General features: G+C 36.7%; 3 protein-coding genes and 2 long non-coding RNA genes across 6 annotated transcripts; 2 read left to right on the top strand and 3 right to left on the bottom strand.

Moving 5' to 3' along the window:
• Positions 1-14: 14 nt before the first annotated feature.
• Positions 15-8,121, bottom strand: LOC110940933 (TATA box-binding protein-associated factor RNA polymerase I subunit B). The gene is made up of 5 exons (XM_022182500.2): positions 7,902-8,121; positions 3,500-4,055; positions 1,978-2,787; positions 1,711-1,844; positions 15-529 (listed from the first exon to the last, which is right to left on the bottom strand). Exons 2-5 carry the CDS (start codon positions 4,053-4,055, stop codon positions 38-40), a joined length of 1,992 nt encoding a protein of 663 aa, XP_022038192.1. The 5' UTR covers positions 7,902-8,121; the 3' UTR covers positions 15-37.
• Positions 8,122-11,484: 3,363 nt separating this feature from the next.
• On the top strand, positions 11,485-12,142 carry LOC118488437. Its single transcript, XR_004884708.1, has 2 exons — positions 11,485-11,887; positions 12,055-12,142. It is a non-coding gene; the product is annotated as an uncharacterized LOC118488437 (long non-coding RNA).
• Positions 12,143-12,761: 619 nt separating this feature from the next.
• LOC110940930 lies at positions 12,762-14,318 on the bottom strand. Its single transcript, XM_022182499.2, has 2 exons — positions 13,906-14,318; positions 12,762-13,826 (listed from the first exon to the last, which is right to left on the bottom strand). Exons 1-2 carry the CDS (start codon positions 14,104-14,106, stop codon positions 13,380-13,382), a joined length of 648 nt encoding a protein of 215 aa, XP_022038191.1. The 5' UTR covers positions 14,107-14,318; the 3' UTR covers positions 12,762-13,379.
• Positions 14,319-14,545: 227 nt separating this feature from the next.
• On the top strand, positions 14,546-14,979 carry LOC110940932. Its single transcript, XR_002593682.2, has 2 exons — positions 14,546-14,712; positions 14,776-14,979. It is a non-coding gene; the product is annotated as an uncharacterized LOC110940932 (long non-coding RNA).
• A 923-nt stretch (positions 14,980-15,902) lies between these two features.
• LOC110940929 (protein-L-isoaspartate O-methyltransferase 1) lies at positions 15,903-20,879 on the bottom strand. Of its 2 annotated transcripts, none has more exons than XM_022182498.2 (4): positions 20,604-20,879; positions 17,003-17,273; positions 16,383-16,547; positions 15,903-16,295 (listed from the first exon to the last, which is right to left on the bottom strand). In XM_022182498.2, the coding sequence occupies exons 1-4, from the start codon at positions 20,607-20,609 to the stop codon at positions 16,045-16,047; spliced, it is 693 nt and encodes a 230-aa protein (XP_022038190.1). In that variant the 5' UTR covers positions 20,610-20,879; the 3' UTR covers positions 15,903-16,044. The 2 variants fall into 2 exon arrangements, with proteins under 2 accessions (XP_022038190.1, XP_022038189.1); XM_022182497.2 differs by having other exon boundaries at positions 17,003-17,336; positions 20,604-20,844.
• Positions 20,880-22,303: the final 1,424 nt, after the last annotated feature.

Below are 22,303 nucleotides of genomic sequence, written 5' to 3'. Positions count from 1 at the left end.
CTTACAGGAGGGATAAACAACAAAATATGAACAAATCTCACAAGTTTAACTTGGAAAGATTTATAGCATTGCCATCATGACAAAGTTGGCAATCTTCATTACAAGGCAATTGTTTCAACGAGTGTTGTATGTTCTTCTCTAACCAAACCAATCGTCTCTTGAAACTAAGCACTGCGGCATGCATACTCCTGATATCAAGTTGAGCCACTCGTGCACAAGAACGTAGTAGAATGTAATAATCCGCATGTGCAGCATAAACATACGCCCCGTCCCCTTTTTTCCTTGTGTAGTGTAAGTAATCATGTCTTTTCACTCTTTTCCTTGGAGGAATGTAACAAAATTTGTTCTCTTCCATGTTTGATTTCATCCGCCTTATTTCTCTATCTTTGTGGGAATCCTTCGAGTCGGGGGTAATTTCATCTTTGGGTTTCTTAGTCTTGGTCTTGTTCTTTTGGCTTTGTGAATGATCTCGAGGTCTCTTGTGGAGACTACTCGGGCTCAAAGAACATAACTCAGATGGTTTATGATCCTACAATGAAACACCAAAAAATATAACCAATTTTAAGTAGAGAACTATAAGAACCGCATAAGCAATGGTATCTGGGGCTGTAATCTAGCCGAGCCAAGTTCAGCTTGAGCTCGAACTTAAATGAGCCAATCAAGCTGAAACGTCGAGCTCGAGCCAGCTCATTAAATTTTTTTATTTTTTATTTTTGTTACAAATATTGTTAACATAAAAAACAAAAGAAATAAAATTACACATATATCTATATGCATTATTTATATTTTTCCAATAATTTAAAGAAAAGAAAGGCATATTAAAAATAGGGATGAGCTTTTTTTTTCCAAAATACCCGTACCCATACACATACCATACGCGTACCGATTTTAGGTATACGGTACATGTATCCGTACCCAATTTTATTGATTTTGGTATTCGGTACTTTCAGTATCGGTACGAGTATGGGTAAAAACGGGTACTAGTACCGAATTTTATATAGAACTTTAAAAGTTTTTTTTATATTATGTAATATTTCGTATTATAGTATTTATGGTACTCATACCGATTTTACCTATTTGGTACTCATATCGTATTGGTACTCGTACCGGTTTTACCTATTTGGTACTTGTATTGTATGGCACTCGTGCCGATTTTACCTATTTAGTACTTGTACGAGTGATAAAAAATAAAATAAAAACAAAATGGTACCAACGAATACCCGTACCAATACCAATACCCATACCCATACCCATACCCGTACCATACCATACCAATATATTCGGTACGGTATATGGTACCCAGTTTTGTTCAAATTTGGTACCAGTATTTTCGGTACTGGTACGGGTACGGGTACAGTACCAATCCCATCCCTAATTAAAAATATAATTTTTGTTTATTTTCCTATATTTTTATATGTTGTTGATTAATTAAACTTAAAAGATTAACACTTCAACCCCTCCTATTTTATTTTATATTAATACATTTAAAATGAAAATTCATCTATATAAAATAAAATAATTCGAGCCGGCTAGCGAGCTCACAAGCCAAGATCGGCTCCTTTACAAGCCTAGCTGGCAACCAAGCTTTTTTCAAGCTGAGCTTTTTTCTGAGCGAGCCGCGAGCTTTTTGAACACCCCTACTTGCGTATGCCATACATATATGGCAATGATAAATTAATATACAATTGAAAAGAATAAATACAGACGTACCTTTTTATTCTCGTAACACTTCCAAAGGTCCTCTATAATCTTGTCTTCCTCTTGATCCTCATATGACAGTTCCACGCCAGCAAAAACAACATCTTTACAATATTTAAGATATTCTTTTAAATCCTTACCGTGATCTACCAAACACAAATATGTTAGACAACAATTAAATTATAAACCAACGCCACACATGTCGATGATCGATAAACAAGTTGATGACCGTCTTTTCGATAAAGGTATAACATTTGAAGGGAACCTTTAACATCTTACCACTTGTATCAAAGAGCTCATTGTATTTTGAGTGTAGTAAAACTAAAATCTCCGTAGCATCGAAGTTGGATTGTTCGGACCGCTTACTGTAAGGCTCTGCAGCAGAATCATCTACATCTGACTGGCTGCTACTATGCTGTGACAGCTCATCGTCATTATTAACTTGCGACTTTTTTCCATCTTTTCTTTTAACTGCACAGGACAACGACATTTCCCACTTCCCGAAGCCATGGATATTGTAAAGAATCCTAATGGAAACTATAAGTATAGACAATATAAAAGCACGTGTAGGAAGTCTGAACTCGTTAGCAGATAACCACAGCTCGGGTGGCATAGACCACTCATATATCCGGCATGCATGAGGGAGAATAATATTAACTGGAAGAGATAACTGCTTAAGATAACGGGAAGCGATTGCATAAAAGTTAACCGGAGGTAATTCTAATCCTCCGATTTCTTGAGCAATAGAAGCTGCTAATGACTCCAGTTTTTGCATTGAAATTGCTTGTGTAGGTCTAAACATACGGCTTGAACTTAGGGGACATGCCTTAGTAGGGGATCCTATTTTTTTATCGATTTCGACAAAAGCGGCAAAATAGGGAAGTTTTCCATCAAGTGTCCACTTAACTATATCGGTTGATAAGATTGGCTCCCTTGCCAAATGGCATGCCAAAAAAGAAATTATTAAAGAGTAATATAAAGGTATTGTCTTGCTCACTGATTGGTACCATATCATTACCGATCGTTTACCGAGTAAATTATGAGGCTCAGATTTATGCTCAGCCCTAACCCCAACACCTTCTGTTACCCCTGCAATGTTAACAAGAATTTAAAAATCACTGGTGATGAAAAAAATAGTCTCCATATAAAACGTAAGATATTTGACAAACTTTTGCTATTTAATCAGTCAAAACCGCTTTTGGGATTCGGTCAGCCAATGCTAATAATTGACATTTGAATATGTTATCATAAGCCTGTACAATTTGCATTCTTTCTAGAGTAAAATGCCATTTTCGTTCCTGAGGTTTGACCACATTTCGTCCAAGGGTTTGTTTTTTCCGCATCTAGATTCAAAAGATTTGAAAACTTGTCATTTTCATCCCCGACTCGTTAACTCCATCCATTTTTCTCCGTTAAGTCAGTGGTATTTTCGTCCTTTTTATTTAGTAAATAAAGTGAAAAGACCAAATTGCCCTTTAAGTTAACAAAAAAGCAAAAACACTCCTGACTTAACAGAGAAAAATAGGATGGAGTTAGTGAGCCGGTAAGATTTCAAACCTTTTGGATCTCGATGTGAAAAGACAAACCTTTGGACGGAAGTCGCAAAACTGGCCAAAACCTCAGGGACAAAAATGGCACTTTACTCTTCTTTCTATGATAAAAGGACCAGAGAAAAAAGATTCGGGTTTACTTAGACTCTCAAAGGCTCAAAGATCTTGACATTTCAGGAACACATGTAAAAAATTGCAGGTGCTAGCTACGTCAATTCTCTTTTTTTAACTAACAGAAAAGTATAAAATACCTTGCACTTGAGATTCCGATTCATTAATAGCCTCATCAGCCCAATCGTCAGAGAAAAGCTTAGTAGATGCTACAAATCTTAACCAAACGGGCTCAATCATGCCAACAATTATTGGACACACGTTAAATTCTTCAACCAAAGCCTTGACCTGCAATTCGATCATTATCTGGACACCCATCACATATCTCATTCTAATTTCTGAATAATAATCTTCATAACCCAATGGTTTAGGGCCTTCAGGCTCACTCCCAAAATCAGCAGGCTTAGTAGGACCCACCCCATCACCTGCTTCAGCGTCTTCGGCCATTAGAGTTTCCCAAAACTGTGAAAGCGGTTGGGACTGGGTGATAGGCTCAGGTTTAACAACACTTACTCGCCTTTGAACAACACTCCCTATATTCTCTTTGGTCAAAAGCATTTCATCTTGATCGACAGCGGTGTCCCTGATTCCGTCAGCTTGAGCCCCGCATCGCTGGCAGTAAAAAAAGCCATCGGAACCGTCATCCATCCCCACATGCCCACAAACTATGCATTCCGAACCCAATCCATTAGCCATCTATAAAGACACAACACCATCAGTATGAAATTTACTTAAAAAAAACAGTTTTGTATATTACCACAATCATTATATGAAATGGAACAAGACAAATCGTGATCACAATGTGATTAAAGTAAAAGATACATGATATTTGAAAGTAAAAACAAAACCCAATTTGTATGAAGTGGATCATGTGAAAGTTAAATATATTACATAGAGGCCTGTTATTGTACAAATTGCCTTAACGTACGCTGCGTACGAGATGCAGTATCAACATGCAATTTTGGTTTTTTTCAGCAACATGCAATTTTTTTTAACATGTGAACTTTTTTTTTGGTAAATTACACTTTCCGTCCTTTATGTTTGTACCGGATAGCCTTTAACTTCAATAATTACAGTCACAATCCTTTATTTGCAAAACCCGTTACACTCTACGTCCTTTAGCACTAACTAGATTAAAATTTTCAGTTAAGTTTATTTAGTTAAGGGTATTCTGGTCAATTCATGCTTTTATTTAAATGTTTAATAAATAAAACCAAAAAAAATTACATATACACATCTCTTCCCCAATTTCCTAACCCTAAAACCCTAACCACCACATTGCCACCACCACCTCATCCTGCCGCTGCCACCACCACCATCACCACATTCTGCCGCCAAAACTCTGTGTATGACTAGATGCATGAACTATGAATTGATTTGTTTTAGAAAGTTCAAATACCTAATTCCAAACCAATAAACCTATGTGAAACCAATATGGATCAGACCAATAAACACCAATATGGATCAGACCAATAAACCTGATAAGAACAAATCAAGAAGGGAAAGAAGAGATAGAGAGAAGAAGAATAAATAGAGACAGTGGCGGATCCAAAAATTTTTTCCACTGGGTTCACTTTTTTAGGTGCTCGAATTTCGTTCAACCCGACGTTAGAATTTTCGGGTCGGTTCCATAGTTGTCAATAGCGGCTATAGCGACCGCTATGACCAAGTGTCGCTATTTGGGTCATAGCGACCAATAGCGACAGTTAGTTTTATATACATGTAAAATGGCATATATACATACCAAGGTATTTTGATATAATAAACATATAAAAATTTTCAAAATTCTTTTTCTAGTGTATCGCTATATATAAAATAGCGGTCACTATTTGCCGCTATTCGCTATGTAGCATATAGGTCCCTTGTTTCGCTGTTTGTCGCCATTCGCTATTAACCACTATGGTCGAGTCGGGCTTCATCGCTAAAGATTTCTATCCTATTTTCTATCTTCGTCTCCATAGAAACACATTTCTCTAAAGTGATATCTAATAAACTTCATATAAATTGGGGGTGCCGGGGTGATGAAGAAGAGTTGATGCAATTATTTTTGTTTTATAAAAATATTCAACCAAATAATTGCATCAACTCTTCTTCATCACCCCCAATTTCCTGACCTAAAACCCTAACCACCGCCTCATCCTGCCACCATCTCATCCTACCGCCACCACCACCACCACATCCTGCCACCACCATCATCTTCCTCCAGCTGCATCTTCCTTACCCTCTCCGGGAGCCATCTCACAATCGCGGGAGCCATCCCCGGGTGCAACGCAGTGTCCGCAGGGTCAAACAAGTGGTACGCAGCCCACATGGTGGCCACGGTCTTGACCGTGACATTCCAAGGTGTGGTGGGTTACAGGTTGTTAGAGGGTTTATAAACCTAGCTACTCATAACTGAATAAAGCCTCGAATTGGTGAACATCTATCAGGGGCGGATTTAGGCGAACAACCACCACTCGCCAGCCGCCTCCACCTCCACCTCCGGCCGTCCACGTTCCACCTATCCAATTCTAGCCGTTGGTTCCACCACTCCTAATCTCTCAGGTTTGTTATAAATTGTTGATGTTAATCTTCAATTTGTTTATGCTTTAACCTGAAAATGTTTGTATGTTTGAATAAAACTTAAGAGCTGTATCTGTAACTTGTCGATGATTAGCAAAATTTGGGTATCATCTCATTAACTTGAAATTGTTTGTATTGAGAATGCATACAACCACCTACTTTAGCCATTATGCTCAATATTACATCTTTTTATATTTTAGATGAAACGAATTGTATGCAACTTGTGTATGCATTATTTCTGATTCTCGGTAAATGGATTCGGTTTTTTATTATTTTTTAGTTGTGTTCAAAAGTTACATGAAGTGAACACACCAGTTTGATTCCTCAATGCAACAGCATTTGGGTATGGTTTCCTGGGTTCTGAAATTATTGAAAAGCAGGGGTCAACACAACAATTACTTCATCTTGTCATGCTTAGACTATTGGAGGAGATTTAGCCGAGTCATTTAGTTCACTAACTTCCAAAGATGATAGGGAAAAAGTGACTTTGTGATAAAGCCCGACCCGACCTGACCCGTCTTGACTCATATTACTTTTGTAAAAGTTTATTAGATATCACTTTAGAGAAATGTGTTTCTATGGAGACGAAGATAGAAAATAGGATAGAAATCTTTAGCGATGAAGCCCGACTCGACCATAGTGGTTAATAGCGAATGGCGACAAACAGCGAAACAAGGGACCTATATGCTACATAGCGAATAGCGGCAAATAGTGACCGCTATTTTATATATAGCGATACACTAGAAAAAGAATTTTGAAAATTTTTATATGTTTATTATATCAAAATACCTTGGTATGTATATATGCCATTTTACATGTATATTTAACAAAAACCTATAAATCTAGCTATTTTATAGTTGTATCTAATTGCTATTTGCATAAAAAAAACTAACTGTCGCTATTGGTCGCTATGACCCAAATAGCGACACTTGGTCATAGCGGTCGCTATAGCCGCTATTGACAACTATGGAACCGACCCGAAAATTCTAACGTCGGGTTGAACGAAATTCGAGCACCTAAAAAAGTGAACCCAGTGGAAAAAAATTTTGGATCCGCCACTGTCTCTATTTATTCTTCTTATCTCTATCTCTTCTTTCCCTTCTTGATTTGTTCTTATCAGGTTTATTGGTCTGATCCATATTGGTGTTTATTGGTCTGATCCATATTGGTTCCACATAGGTTTATTGGTTTGGAATTAGGTATTTGAACTTTCTAAAACAAATCAATTCATAGTTCATGCATCTAGTCATACACAGAGTTTTGGCGGCAGAATGTGGTGATGGTGGTGGTGGCAGCGGCAGGATGAGGTGGTGGTGGCAATGTGGTGGTTAGGGTTTTAGGGTTAGGAAATTGGGGAAGAGATGTGTATATGTAATTTTTTTTGGTTTTATTTATTAAACATTTAAATAAAAGCATGAATTGACCAGAATACCCTTAACTAAATAAACTTAACTGAAAATTTTAATCTAGTTAGTGCTAAAGGACGTAGAGTGTAACGGGTTTTGCAAATAAAGGATTGTGACTGTAATTATTGAAGTTAAAGGCTATCCGGTACAAACATAAAGGACGGAAAGTGTAATTTACCAAAAAAAAAGTTCACATGTTAAAAAAAATTGCATGTTGCTGAAAAAAACCAAAATTGCATGCTAAAAAAAATTGCATGTTGATACTGCATCTCGTACGCAGCGTACGTTAAGGCAATTTGTACAATAACAGGCCTCTATGTAATATATTTAACTTTCACATGATCCACTTCATATAAATTGGGTTTTGTTTTTACTTTCAAATATCATGTATCTTTTACTTTAATATGCTTGTGTTCACTTTCACTGTGAAAAACTAAACTGCATAAAAACGTCATTAAAGGGACTACTAAACGACATCAGTTGATTAAACTGCATCAGTTTGTAAAGCCCATCTCAGATATAAGCAAGATGTTATAAACAAAACATTGAAAGTTTGAAACAGTAACAAAATTACCTTTAGTTTTTGAAATAAGACTCAAGGAGATGACCGGCGGTGGATGACCGGTTGTGAATGACCGATGCTGGTGGATGACCGGCGATGGATGACCGATGCTGGTGGATGACCGGCGATGGATGACCGGCAGTGGATGACCGGCGCAGCGGCGCTGGATCAGTCGGCTGTAACTTGAGAGCATTAGGGTTTCTTTTTTTTTTTAACTAAAGAAGAGAGAGTCACAGGTCACGTTCCATCTATAATTCTATATTTGAGTAAATGACTAAATGAGTAATGGTATATTTTTTATTTAATTAAAATTAAAATCTTAACATGTCTTAACAGGTACACGTACCCAACGGGATTTTATGTTCGTGTTCGTTCATTAAGGAAATGGACGTGTTCACGAACGGTTCACGAACAAAACACAAATAAAATCAACGAAAGCGACGTAGTCTAGCAGGTGGATGGCGGAGGAATGAACGCTGGAACTTGAAGCAATAATAGTGGAGCGGAGGTTGATAGTGTTTGTTAATGTGAATATTGAGAAATGATAGGGGAACGATGCATAAGCACGCTGGGAATCAGGTTTTCTATTTTAATTTTTAGGATGATAAAATAAATAAAAGTTAATGAATATAAAATTTTAGATAAAATAAGTAAAAGTACAAAAAAAACTCATGAACAACATAAACAAACGAACATGAACGAATGTTCACGAACACATTACCGAACGTTCACGAACACAGTTGAATGAACATGACCTTTGTTCATGTTCGTTCATTTAACTAATCGAACAAAATTTCTTGTTCGTGTTCGTTCATTTATTAAACGAACGAACGTTAACGAACATCCTGCCGAACGGTTCACGAACTGTTCGCTGAACGTTCGGTTCGTTTACAACCCTAACTGTGAGTAAGAGATTGCCAGCTTGTGGGATTATTATCGTATACATCTACTTGTCTTATTGTGTTATGTAAACAAATAATTTTCATTATTAAACTCATGTAATACACGGGACTATAACACAGTTTATATAATATATAGAACTTAATTACAACATTTACAACAGATCCTTCATATTTATGTGAGTCTAACCTCTATACGTGATATACGTGAGAGTAGTTGTAAATTGTTGTGAGTGGAGGAGAGAGAAAAGAAAGAACAAGTTACTATTCATCAGTGAATTTGGAGGAGACAGTGTTCACCTCTATAATTTTTAATATTTTTTTGAAAGGATTGTGAGTGGAGGAAAGAGAAAAGATAATGATAAAATATAAAAATATATTTACTTGAAAATGTGGTGTTTTTAATGTAATTATAGAGATGGAGTGAAAAAAATCAATTGCTCTTGGAGCATTCACATTGAAGCCTCCATTTTCATCTATATAATTTAATAAAAAAACACATTTTCTCCAAATTATTTTTTGTTTGTAGAAACCTCTCACGTTCAACTCTTTATCTATATCTTTATAAACCTCTAAACATAAAGGTTTACTTTAGCATTTATAAAATTTTATCTATTATAAAGATTCTAATGTAATAGTATTTTTGTTGTTTTCTTTATTTCTTTCTCTATATTATATTGAATTTATTTCTTCTACGCGACCTCCATTTTTTATGTTACCTACATAATACATGCACAACGTATAGGAAACAAACCGATAAGTACCAAATATGTGTTTCCGATAACCTGTGAGTCGATGTGAAGAAGATGATCACTTAACCTATGACAATCCAATAGATTTATAAGAAAGTGGCTACTCCTTTAATTTTGGTTAAACTTCTTATTTGGATAAATACTTTTTGATATATTTTGTTGATTTGAAGTTTAAGTTTTAAATGTAGTTTTACTAAGTATCAAAACTTTATAAATAAATAATATTTTTTATACATGGGTATTCAAATTAGAACCAAGAATTTGTTTAGAACAGAACTGCATAATACACATGTACATGCTACATAGTAGTGTTTTGAATGTGGCGTAACCTTTTCTCTTCGAGTACTATGATTATCTTCTTCTATGCACTATCACACTATGTACAAGTGCATTATGAGATATTGTAGTATTGTAGTTCTCAACATATGTGGAGGCGTAAAGGTCCATCGTAGGAAAAAGTAAATAAATTGCGGATGGGTATAGGTCGATTGTAGTTTTCAATGTATTACCGTGCATTTTCTTCTTTAATCTTTACCTAGATCCGATCGCGCATTAACTTATGAAATTAACCAATTGAACCTTCTGAATTTTGATTTTCCTCACATTCTAATGACATGTTATGATTTGAGTACGTTATATGTTTTGATTTAGTAAGTGAAGCCAACCTTTTTCATTTGTTAATTATGAAAATGCATGTTTTGATAGTGTTGTATATAACGGTTGGCAGTTAATTTGGTTATCTTCAGTAGAAACGAACCTATCATCGATAACATAGTTACAATTGGCTTCTTTTAGCAGTAACTTACACAGACCTTAGATCACAATTGCAAGTTGTTTCTCAACACCCAATTGTTGTTGATAGCATAGTTACTGCCGATCACACAGTTCCTCCTAATGATTAATAAGTTACTGCTAATCTCTACTAATGACCAGTTTCTAATGTTAAAAGATGACGATTCAACCAGGCAGATCAAAAGCAATTTTCAAAGCCTTACAAATAAGAAATCGATTTTTCACCCTTAGTGGTGCCACTCGCTGATCATCAGTTCAACAGCCCAGTCAGTGACACCTGGCTCAACCCCTTGGACCCGTTTGGGGTACTTCACACCTTATAACTCATACCAATGTTTTACGAAATTTTCTTTTGGTCTTAAGCAAATCCTAATTAACTAAAATGACATGATGACATTAAGGTGGTATTTGTTTTTCTAAAAAAGATCTGTGCAACCTCTTCTGTCTGCGCCACACAGGCCACACGCAGACATTGCCATCTGCAGACTGTTTGTTTTTTCGAAGACGTTTCATTAAAAAACGTATGTGCGAGCTCTTCTTGGTGCAGACTTTACCCAACCACTTCTAAGATTTTCTAAGGTCTGTACAACCACCCACCACCCACCACCACCACCACCGTCCATCACCACCACCGTCCACAACAACCACCGTCCACCACCACCACCGTATAGTGAAATAATAGAACTGTTATTCAAATTGACTATTGTATTGCATTAGTAAATTAACCTTTTTTAGATTTCTTTTGTCGAACATGTTCATTAGTTATGGAATCAAATTATGTGTTGTTTTGTTTTCTGTAATAGTGACACGTCATTCCCGGGGTTGGGGAGTTATATTATAATTGTTTTTATTAGTTTACTATATAAGTTTCTTTTTGTTATAGATTTTTAACCTCATTTGATTTTGATTGTTGCCTATCATGTTTTAAATGTTTATATTTAATTATAGAGTAAACTGCAATTTTACACCCTGTGGTTAGGGGTCATTGGCACCCTTACCCCCTAAGGAAATAATTGCAATTTTACCCCCCACTGTTTGCTGTTATGTTGCAACCTTACCCTGCGGCCTCAATTTGTTGACTAATCTGTTGACTACCACCTGAAATGACTATAATGCCCTTTCATATTACCCCCTGTGTTTTGTGCACTCTGTGATATTACCCCTCGCCACCACTGACACTGCCATTCACCACCACAACCACCACTGCCACCTCCAGCCACCATAAAACTTTAAAATTAATGTATCTACAAATCTGCCTTAATGCAATCAGATCCAAACCCAGTTCAAATCGGCGGTGGTGTCGGATGTGATCAACGGCGGAGATGAAGCTCCGGCGGTGGAAGTAGCTAAGAGGGGATCAGTGGAGAAGGTTTACGTGAAGCGCAAGAAAAGTAAAGTTCAAGTGGATAGCGGTGGTGTCGGATGTGATCAGATCCAAACCCAGTTCAAATCGGTTCTTCCTGTTCAATTTGGGCTTCAATCATTCTAATTTGTATAAAGAACCCAGTTCAAATCGGTTCTTCCTGTTCAAATCGGTGAATCGGTACACTTTCCGGTGAGCTTTTCGACGAGCGAGTTCGACCGGAGAAGCAATTGAACTGAGATCGAGCTTCCAATGCGAAAGCTAGCTCTCTCTTCATAGCTTCCAATCGAACTGAGAAGCAATTATTGTTAGGATTTGTGAATTTATGTGATTTGTTGCTCCATCTGCATGAATTGCAGATATTGCAATTGGAATGTGAACAGGAAGATACAGATATAGAGACAGAGAGAGTATATGTATAGGTGGAGAGTGAAGCCCAAATTAGAATGATTGTTAGGATTTCTAATTTGATCATCTCCGCCGTTGATCACATCCAAACCCAGAGAGAGTATATGTATAGGTGGAGAGTATATGTATATGTTTGGATAGCGCCGTCGATCACATCCGACATCACATCTGACATCAGTTTATCATCATCATGGTCTCCGTCTTCGTTTGATCAAGATTTCTTAGGGTTCTTTATTGAAAAACCGAGTCCTAGTCCTTCACCTGAAAACATTATATTCTGTGGAAATGGCATGTGTTTATGGCTGGAGGTGGCAGTGGTGGTTGTGGTGGTGAATGGCGGTGGCAGTGGTGGCAGGGGGTAATATCACAGGAGTGCACAAAACACAGGGGGTAATATGAAAGGGAATTATAGTTATTTCAAGTTATAGTCAACAGATTAGTCAACAAATTTGAGGCTGGGGGGGGGGGGGGGTAAGGTTGCAACATAACAGCAAATAGTGGGGGGTAAAATTGCAATTATTTCCTTAGGGGGAGTAAGGGTGCCAATGACCCCTAACCTCAGGGGGTAAAATTGCAGTTTACTCTTATATGATAGTATTTATATTAATTTAAACAATAATCTTATTGAGTGTTCATTGCATGGAGTGGGAGCTTTATGTTCTTATTGAGATGGTTTCGTTGTTCAAACTGGTTCATTACATAAACTCATAAAGGAAACTTGTTTAACATAATAATAAATAGATGTTTTACATTTCACTCAAGCACACAATGCATATATGCAAAATAATACCGCATCATCGAGCTTTTGCTCGCATTTCTCCTCAAGTTTCTGATTCCTGTTGAACCATTTTTATTCCTTGGGAGACTTGCACCATGATCTAACTTGCTAACCGGTCACTTGATTTTTCGCTTTTGGTGATGTTGATTTTGTAGGAGAAGACTTACCAGTTATTGCTTTCTTCACCTTGGCGATTGAATGTTTAACCTTTGAACCAACACCTGATAATATATTATGAGATTTCTTATGAGCCTTGACTTCCATGCTTCTACCATAACCGGTGCATCAGAGCATGAACCCGTTTTTTCATCTTCTTCAAGTTCCCTTGTTGAAGTTTTCACCTGTTTGAAGAGAACGGAATGATTTCATAACAATCTAAACAAAAAGTGGAACTGAACATGCAGCATGAATGCATAATGTGCAAGAAAAGCGCATACATCTTCAACTGGAATCACATCCTTTATATATGCTTTCATCGGCTTCTTTTTTCTGATCTTTTTAATTCACTTGGTTTGTGTCGAAATGCCGTGTTTCAATTTCTGAGCATTCTACATTGCTCACAACATCAGCAATTTTAACTTCGGTTTCATGACCAAGATCCTTCTCATGCTTTCGAACATCTGTGACATCTTTCTCTACTGATGGTAGAACCTCCGGATCTTCAGGTTTTGCTAGTAGCATCTCGGGGGAAGCTTCTGGAACTATTTTAGCCGCTTCAGTTACAATTTCAGAACTTAATATTGAATCATAAGTGGTTTTTCCTGAGTCATCTGTATGCGGCTCGTCTAGTGTTTCTGTCACCGTATCCTCCAACTTTTTGAATTCAGAAGCAACAATTTCACTCTCTTCATTTGATTTTTTAATTTCAGTGATTGTTTCATCCGTTACACCCAGCTGTAAACTTCGCATCTTTTGTATCTTCAACCGAGTACTTGACCTTTCAATCTGTTTGACGAGAACCTTTGTTAGTAAAAAAAGCAGCATTCTTTTTACGAAAAGTTATTTTTTAAACATTAAAACAGACCTGGAAAACATCTGTGTCTGATGTCAATTGAGTAAGCTTAGCTTCCTCGTTGATAATATCTTCTGAAAAAGTTTGTAATTCCGATATCGGTTTGTCATCCTTTTCTTCCAATATCTCTCTGTCTGCTAACTGAGAAGTGAGTGCACCCTGTTCTTCAATAGTTTCTCGTGTCTTGCAGGACACGTCTTCTTCTAGTTTCATGCTATCTTGGTCATTCGAGGGAGTATCAGTAGATTCTATTTCTGGTAAGTTAACTTGACGTTCTGAAGCCTTGGAATCTTCTAGAACTTTTGATGCTTCATCTTTTACTTCTCCAATGTCTGCTGAGGATCGTCACGTATTTCCGCTTTTGATTTTGACAAACAACTGAGATCTTCTGCAGCCTGACTTCTATTTGGCTTTCTGCTTTTACTTCTGTTACTTCAATGTTTCCAACTGGTATTGGATCTGCTAAATTAATTTTCATCTTAGAATTATTATTATATTAATAAATAAATAAAAATTAAAATATAGTTTTCTTCTTACTGACCTCATTTGAACTGGCGTTGGTGTACTATCGAGTTCTGTAGGACAATTATCGTCCTCTGAAACCTGTTTTTCAATTTCATTTCTTTCCTTTTCTTTTTCCGTCTCCACAGCAACCTCCTTCCTTGATTCATATAACATTGGTATGTAAACATAACTTTTCTATTATATTGTAAACAAGAAACTCTTATCACCTAGTGTTATTTTTACGTACCTCGTCAGTCAATTTGATATTCTTTCTTGTCTCATGCAGATTTTCTATGCCTTTAGTCTCAATTTCAGGTGCTCTTCTGTATCTTTTGCGCTCGTTCGATTCGGAAGTCTGATCGTTTGTTATGTTTTCAGATGTGATGTCTGATTGTTCTAGTTGAGGTTTTGTTTCAATAGTAACTTGATCTTCTATCACGGGTTCGAGTTCTCCATGATTCTATTTTGCAAAAAAAGAACACAGAGAGATGGGATGGGATGGCACTAAATTAGAAACAATAATCTTGTTGATAGCTAGAGTGAACATTCGTACAAGAAAAGATGTTCTTTTAATTTTCTAAACAGCAATGCTATTATACACATGGATTTGCCCTGCTTGCAGTGTGCACATATAATGTATATATGTGTGGGCGCTTGAGGGGCAAAAGTGAAATGGTACAAACTTTAACGTTATTTTACTATTTTTTTTGAAAATAACGTTAAAAGCAGCGGATGGTTAATCATGCATCATGTGGTGGCGTTGATAGATGAAAGACACGGGGGTACATGCACTAATCGTTTTCTGTCCCGATGGTTTGAGTGTTATGTGCCTTAGGTCCCAGGCTTGATACAAAACTACAATCGAGCTGGGGGGTCTCACTAGAAGCAGCCTTTCTATTCCTACGGGGTAGAGGTAAGGCTGTCTACATCTTCCCTCCTCAGACCCTGCCTTAGCTTTGCTATTTGTGGGATTTACTGAGTATGATGATGATGATGATGCTTGTTAAGTTAGAATTGTTTACAAGAAAATACCACATTGGATGTGATACTTTCATAACTTTGTATGTGTGATAAAAAAGAAATCATTGAAAAGGAAGAATGTGATGAATTTTTGATGATAAATACCATCAAAAACAAAAACCACGGTATTGATGAAAGAGAGCGATCAGGGTGAATGTAGCGGATGAGAGACCGAGACATGGTGGTTTCTGACTGACAAGAACTTAATTGATCTTTTTCAGAGTGGTATAATGGTATTTGTGTCTTTTTGCAGGGTTTAAAATGGGTAATAGTTTTGTGTAGGGCATATAGAGTGTAGATGTCAAAATCCGACTCCAATAAACCACGTTTGTAGAGTGTGAGCCGGTAAGTTCGATTAATGAATGACTATTATATTCTTGTCCGTATTCATCTTGTTGTGGCTCGTATCCTTCACTTGAAACTTATATATAATGTTGAAGATAACAATAGAGGGGGGGGGGGGGGGGGGGGGGTTCGATATACAATAAACTCGTCAACCCGAAGCAATACAAACAAACACCTAATTTACAATGTCTCAAAAGTTTATGTGCAGAAAAGTAGCATAAGTTTAATGAAAGTCTGAAACGTAAACATTATCATCGACGGACCTGACTGTGCTATCGCCTATCAGTAGCCACGCAGCTGGGCTTCCCTACTAGTGAGGGGAACATAACGTACTGAAGTCTCGGTACACACTTTCACAGAACCATCCTCATTCTTATCAACGACTTTCAATTCCTGAAATGTGTTCCCAACTGGAATCACCAACCTCCCCCCTGGTTTTAATTGATCAATAAGTGGTTTCGGGATTTCTGGTGCTGCTGCACCGACATGAATAGCATCATAAGGTGCAAACTCTGGCCACCCTTCTCTGCCGTCTGTCGTCATAAATATAAATTTCATAAATCATTACTCGCAAGATGAAAAAAAAAAAAAAAAACTATAAATCCACAAATGTGACTCACCACCAACATGCAAAGCGAGAGACCCGTCTTTGAGTAACGGACCAGCTGCACTTTTTTCAACATTCTTGATTGACATTTCAACCAGCTCTGGAATATGGTCAACGCCAATTGCACGACCCTGCGGGCCAACCAAATGTGCAAAACATGCGGTCAAGTACCCGGTTCCTACAAAGGTTCAATAAGGAAGCAATCAGTGAGAAGAAACCAACCAGATTCGACGTATGATCAAGGTTTAAAAAAACGGAAACGAGTTTCGAGGCGTTTTCACTTCGCCTCACGAGGCGTAAGCCTTGAGGCGAACCGAGGCGGAATTAAAAAATAAATATAAATATTATATATCTTATAAAAACAGTAATACTAACTAAATTCATCATCAAAATAATCAAAAACACACATAAAAAAGACATAAATTGCTTGAAATTGACAAAAAAAAAAAAAACGCAAAAACATCAAAAACAAATATCTAAACCCCTGAGGCGCACCTCAGAATCGTTTTTTGGCCGTTTCGCCTTGCCTCAACCGTTTTTTAAAACCAGGCGTATGATATAAATCAATCAAAATGACTCATTCAGGTTCATAAGTATGTACAACCAGCGACAAGAAATAAAAATAAGAAATACCTGAACCGACATCTAAAGCATGCATCCCAGGCTGTAAATTATTCTCCAACAACTGAAGGCAAGTAGCATGCATATGAGGTGCAGAAATGGTGGCATTAAAACCTATCGGCATGGGACTGTCTTCATAGGCTAGGGATCCATCGGGTGCAAACAATGCCCTGTCGACACTCTCCATAGCTTCAGCTACTTTCTTTGACTGAATGATTCCGTAACGCTGCAACTGCTCCACCATGGCTTTATTCTTACTGATGCTACTTCCTGCCCAGAATTGCTGTTGTATGCAAACATAAAACAATATTGAGCTAAAAAGTAACGCACGATTCCATGACATTACCTGCCCAAATTTAATGTCAGCCAGCAATATCGAAGACACCGACATAAAAAAGAAGTCTTTTAACACATATTTTACACATTCGTTCATCATGTCATAATGCTAACAAACAGATTTCAGAGCTCACACGCCTAGACCTGTAAACGAACCGAACGTTCAGCGAAAAGTTCGTGAACCGTTCGGCGGCAAGTTCGTTCGATTAGCTTAACGAACGAACACGAACAAAAAATTTTGTTCGGTTAGCTTAGCGAACGAACACGAACACAGGTCTCGTTAGTTCGACTGTGTTCGTGAACGTTCGGTAATATGTTCGCTTGATTATATTAGAAAAATAATAAATAATAAACCTATTATCTAAACATATTGAAAACTTGAAACGCTATTTTTTCTAAGTTAGCTAAAATTTGGACATTCTAAGACATTTTTGGAGATAATTATGTCTAAGTTAGTTAAACTTTATTCATCGTTTGATGGTGTGGTAGACTTCTTGTGTTTTGATTTATCATTTGATGGTTGTATTTAACTACTTATAACCAATGTTTAAAGATAACGATGTTTTCATTTTTTTTATTTTCAAGTTAAATGTTCGTTTGTGTTCGAGACCAGTGTTCACGAACTGTTCGTGAACAACTGAATTTCCTTAACGAACGAACACGAACATAAACTTATGTTCGGTATGTGTTCATGAACAGTTCGCGAACATGTTAATTTCCTTAACGACATGGCCTTGTTCGTGTTCGTTCAGTTCGTTTACAGCCCTACACACGCCACCTCATGCTTCTTAATGTTGTTGATCATAGGCTAATATTCTGTTAATGACACATGGTATTTGATAAAAAGAAGGTATACATGTTTTTGTTTACAATGCCTCACCACCAATAAATTATATCCGTGTGCCTCATTTCCAATGTTAGACTTCTGTAATTACATGTAGCCTAAAGACCAAAGTTCCCCATCACACATGTAAAGTAAGTGATAGGAATCATAGTTATCAAAGGCGCTAGGCTTGGTTTAAAAAAGCGGGAAGCGCACAAAAGCGATGAGGCCTAAAACCGATTTTTAAAAAGCGAAGCGCAAAAGCGGTGTACGCGAAGCGCAAAGTGATTATATAATTTATTTTATATAGTGTTTAGCATCCAATACCTATAATTTAGTTATAATTAAGCTTTATATATGTTTTAAAATGAAAAAAAAAAACATAAATGTACAGCATAAAAAGCCTGGTGTACAACACTCAGAAGCATAAAAACACCCCATGTACAAAAAGCGTGCGCCTCAGCTGCGCCTTATGTCGATTTTCCCCCTAAAAAGCGCGCCTCAGCTGCGCTTCTTGTACACCCTGCGCCTTATGTCACACAAGGCGATCTACTTTGCGCCTAGGTGCGCTTCGCGCTTAAGGCGCGCTTTTTTAAACCAAGGCGCTAGGCGCATAAAAAGCGAGGGATTGAAAAAAAAAAGCGCACTTATATCAAAACAAAATAAAAATATATTATGTATTAGAATAATACTATTCTTCAAATGAAATAAACAAAAGCTATCATATAACATTTAAATAGTGAAAATTCAAAGGTAATGGAATGGTGGGGAGCGGGTTGACTGACAAGCGTGCGTTCAGGAGCAGCTAGTAACAATTTAGAGAACTAATAACAGGCTATGTTCTTTATTTTGTTTTAAATTTAATTAATTAGCAGTTCGTATGTATTTGGAGACTCAGCCCCTCTCGAATCGAGCCAGCCTTTTGAATTCAATCAATTCAAATGTCTGCTTATTTTCCTTTTCTTATCAGTAAGGCATACACATGACACAACCACAATACATGTGATATATGTATCAGCATTTTCAATCATCACCTAGACCAGTACAAATAATACAAACTCTGAATGATTAAACAGGATTAGAGCATTCACAACCGATTATCCATCTTCATCTCCATAATTACACAAAAAATCACTATTCACTACCATAATTTTTGTACTTTCTTTTCACTCTCCTCCACTTACAAGAAATATTAAAAAGTCATAGGGTATGTTTGGCATGGAGTTTTTAGAAGCTTTTAAGAAAAAGCTCATACTCAATAAAAAACCTTGTTTGGTTGAAGGAGCTTGAAGCTTTTAGGTTAGGAGGTTGAAGCTTTTGGTTGAACGCTCCTACTAGTAGCGTTTAGAAGGAGCTACAAGCTTTTAGGGAAAAAATGACTATTTTAACCTCTAAAGATAATGAAGTTTTTAATGCACAAACTTTTTAAATTTTTTACTTGTGTCCATTTTGGTCATTTTATACATTTTATTAAAAGTTCCAGCTACTCTGCCTATATCTAAAAAGCTACAACTACCAGCTACAGCTATCAGCTTCCAGCCACCAACTACTTTTGCCAAACATACCCATAGAGTGTATTACCAAATTCACTGCTGAACAGTCTCCTCCACCTAGAACCATTCCATACAATATAGAGAACTCACCCACATAAATATGGAGGATCGAATGCGAATGCTCTTGGTAACATAATTTCCAGCTAAAGTAACACACAGCCCCTTAGAGTTTATAAAGTTAAGAAATGTTTTATACTTGAATTGAATAAAGCATGGCAATCAATATTATCCATATTACACAAATTGCTTGCTGATTGTATGCCCATAGTTGTCAATAGCGGTCACTATAGCGAATAGCGTAGTGTATAGGTTAGCAGGATTCTGTTTTTTTTAATATAAATAGCGATTAAATATAGCTGGATTTTAGGTTTTTTTTTAAATATATGTAAAACAGCATATATATACTAGGGTATTTTGATATAATATACATATAAAAAATTTAAAACTTTTTAAAGTGTATCGCTATAGCGTCTGCTATTTATTGCTATTCGCTATGTAGCATTCAGGTACCTTATCGTTATTTGTCGTTAACAACATGCCTAATTAGTAATTACCCCTAAAACACACAATTTCCGAAAGGAATATTCAAATACAATGGCAAAAAAAACAGACGAATAACCATGGGCGAAGCTTTCAAGGGACGGCCCTGAACTTTCGCTCAGTAGTGGAGCGTATGTAGTTTTCGTATAGAAACTTTTGGGTATATACGTTTTCGACCCCATAGTTTTATAAAAATTTTAGGTCAGGTGAGGTGACGCCCAGGTCGGAAATCTCAAGCTTCGGCACTGCCATAACATATTGAACACTTATACAACTTTAATTTTATAAAGTACACATAATAGAAAACTAAGCGATAATCAAAAGCACCAAAAACAGAATAATAAATTATTAAGAAGATTACCTTCATTATACGAAACGAAGAAAATTAGCTAGGAGATGAAGAGGTTGTCACGATAACGGTGCACGGTGACGGATCCGGCTACCGGAAACGGTGTTGAAGAGATAACGAAGGGAGAGGACGGTGGTTTAATGAGGGGCATGCCGGAATCGACATTTTTATTATTCACTTTTCTTTTCTGTAGAAACTTCCAAATAGTATTCTGGATTACAATTGGCTTTTTGGTTGGGTGGACAGAAAATCGAGCGCTAATACAAATGACTGAAAAACCGAACCGAAGTAAAAATCGATGATTCGTTTTCGGATTTTTAAGGGTGTAAGGAGTGGTTAAACATTTTGGAGTGGTAAACCAAAAAACTGACTAATTAGAGCGTGCCATGTCAATCAGTCAAAAATGTTTAAACTTTGCTGAAAAGTGTTGGCAATGGTTTAAACATTTGGTGAAGTGGTAAACTTTTTAAATAAAAAAAAGGAAAAAAATGTGATTGGTTGAGATTGGAATGGACCCACCCCACACCCCCCCCCTCTCTCTTCCTTTCTCCTTTCCCGCATCGGTAAAGCATCACCGATTTGTTACCCATTTCGTCAACATTGTATGCGGCAATGGGGTTGGCAGTGGTTTGCCGCCCATTGCCGAATCGGTGAAAGCCGTTTGCCGCCCCCACTCCTTACCCCCTAATAAATAAAAAATCTGGTTCGGTTTTCTGTAACTATTTTCAATAATAACTGAAAAAACCGAACTGTACCAATAAGTTACAATACTAGGCCTAGTCTATATAATTTTATGTTTAAGTTTAATTTGTTTAAGTGTTTAGCTCATGCGAGTAGAAATTATTAATTTTAGAGTAAATTACAAGTTTTGTCCTTTATGTTAATACCAAATTGCAAGCATTGCCCTTTGACGCAAAACTTGAGAACTTTTGTATTTAATGTTTCAAAATCTTGCATGTTCTCTCCTTTAGGCAAAACCCAGTTAATTTTTTTTAGTTAAATTTGATTAGAAAAAGGTTATTTAGTCTTTTTAACCATTGATAAAATATGTTTTAACAAATTCAGATTCAAAATCTTGTATGTTCTCTCCTTTAGGCCAAACTCCCTTGTCGCCACTACGAACCCACCAGCCGCCACCACCCCAACATGTCACCACTCTCCACCACAGTGAACACCATCACCGCCACCATAAGCATCATCTACAAACACCACTATCGTTCATACACAAAACCCCCAAATCACCAACCACCACTGCACCAACCAAAACCCACCATCCCTCCGTTCACCGTCACCATCCCTAAATCACCTACCACCATTGCGCCGACACACCACTGACATAACTTAAATTTAAAAATTTAACTGAGTTTGGCCTAAAGGATAGAACGTGCAAGATTTTGAAACATTAAATACATAACTTGTCAAGTTTTGCGCCAAAGGACAATGCCTGCAAATTGGTGTAAACATAAAAGACAAAACTTGTAATTTACTCTTAATTTTTATTTTTTTTAATGTTAAGTACTTATAATAAAAATATTAACATGTTTATTTATAATTGAAATAATTTATTTATTGCCTACAACAAATATCAAAATTTAATATAGATATTAAATAATCTTTAAAGTATTATAAAAGAAAATGTATTAATAAAAATTTTGAAAAAACATAAAAATATATTGAAAAGGTTAGGTTTATGTTAACAATATTAATTAAAA

The sequence above is a fragment of the Helianthus annuus genome, chromosome 16 (genome assembly GCF_002127325.2).
Source record: "Helianthus annuus cultivar XRQ/B chromosome 16, HanXRQr2.0-SUNRISE, whole genome shotgun sequence".
Taxonomy (NCBI): domain Eukaryota; kingdom Viridiplantae; phylum Streptophyta; class Magnoliopsida; order Asterales; family Asteraceae; genus Helianthus; species Helianthus annuus.
The sequence above is the reverse complement of the archived record's forward strand: the minus strand, read 5'-3'. Positions and strand labels throughout refer to the sequence as shown.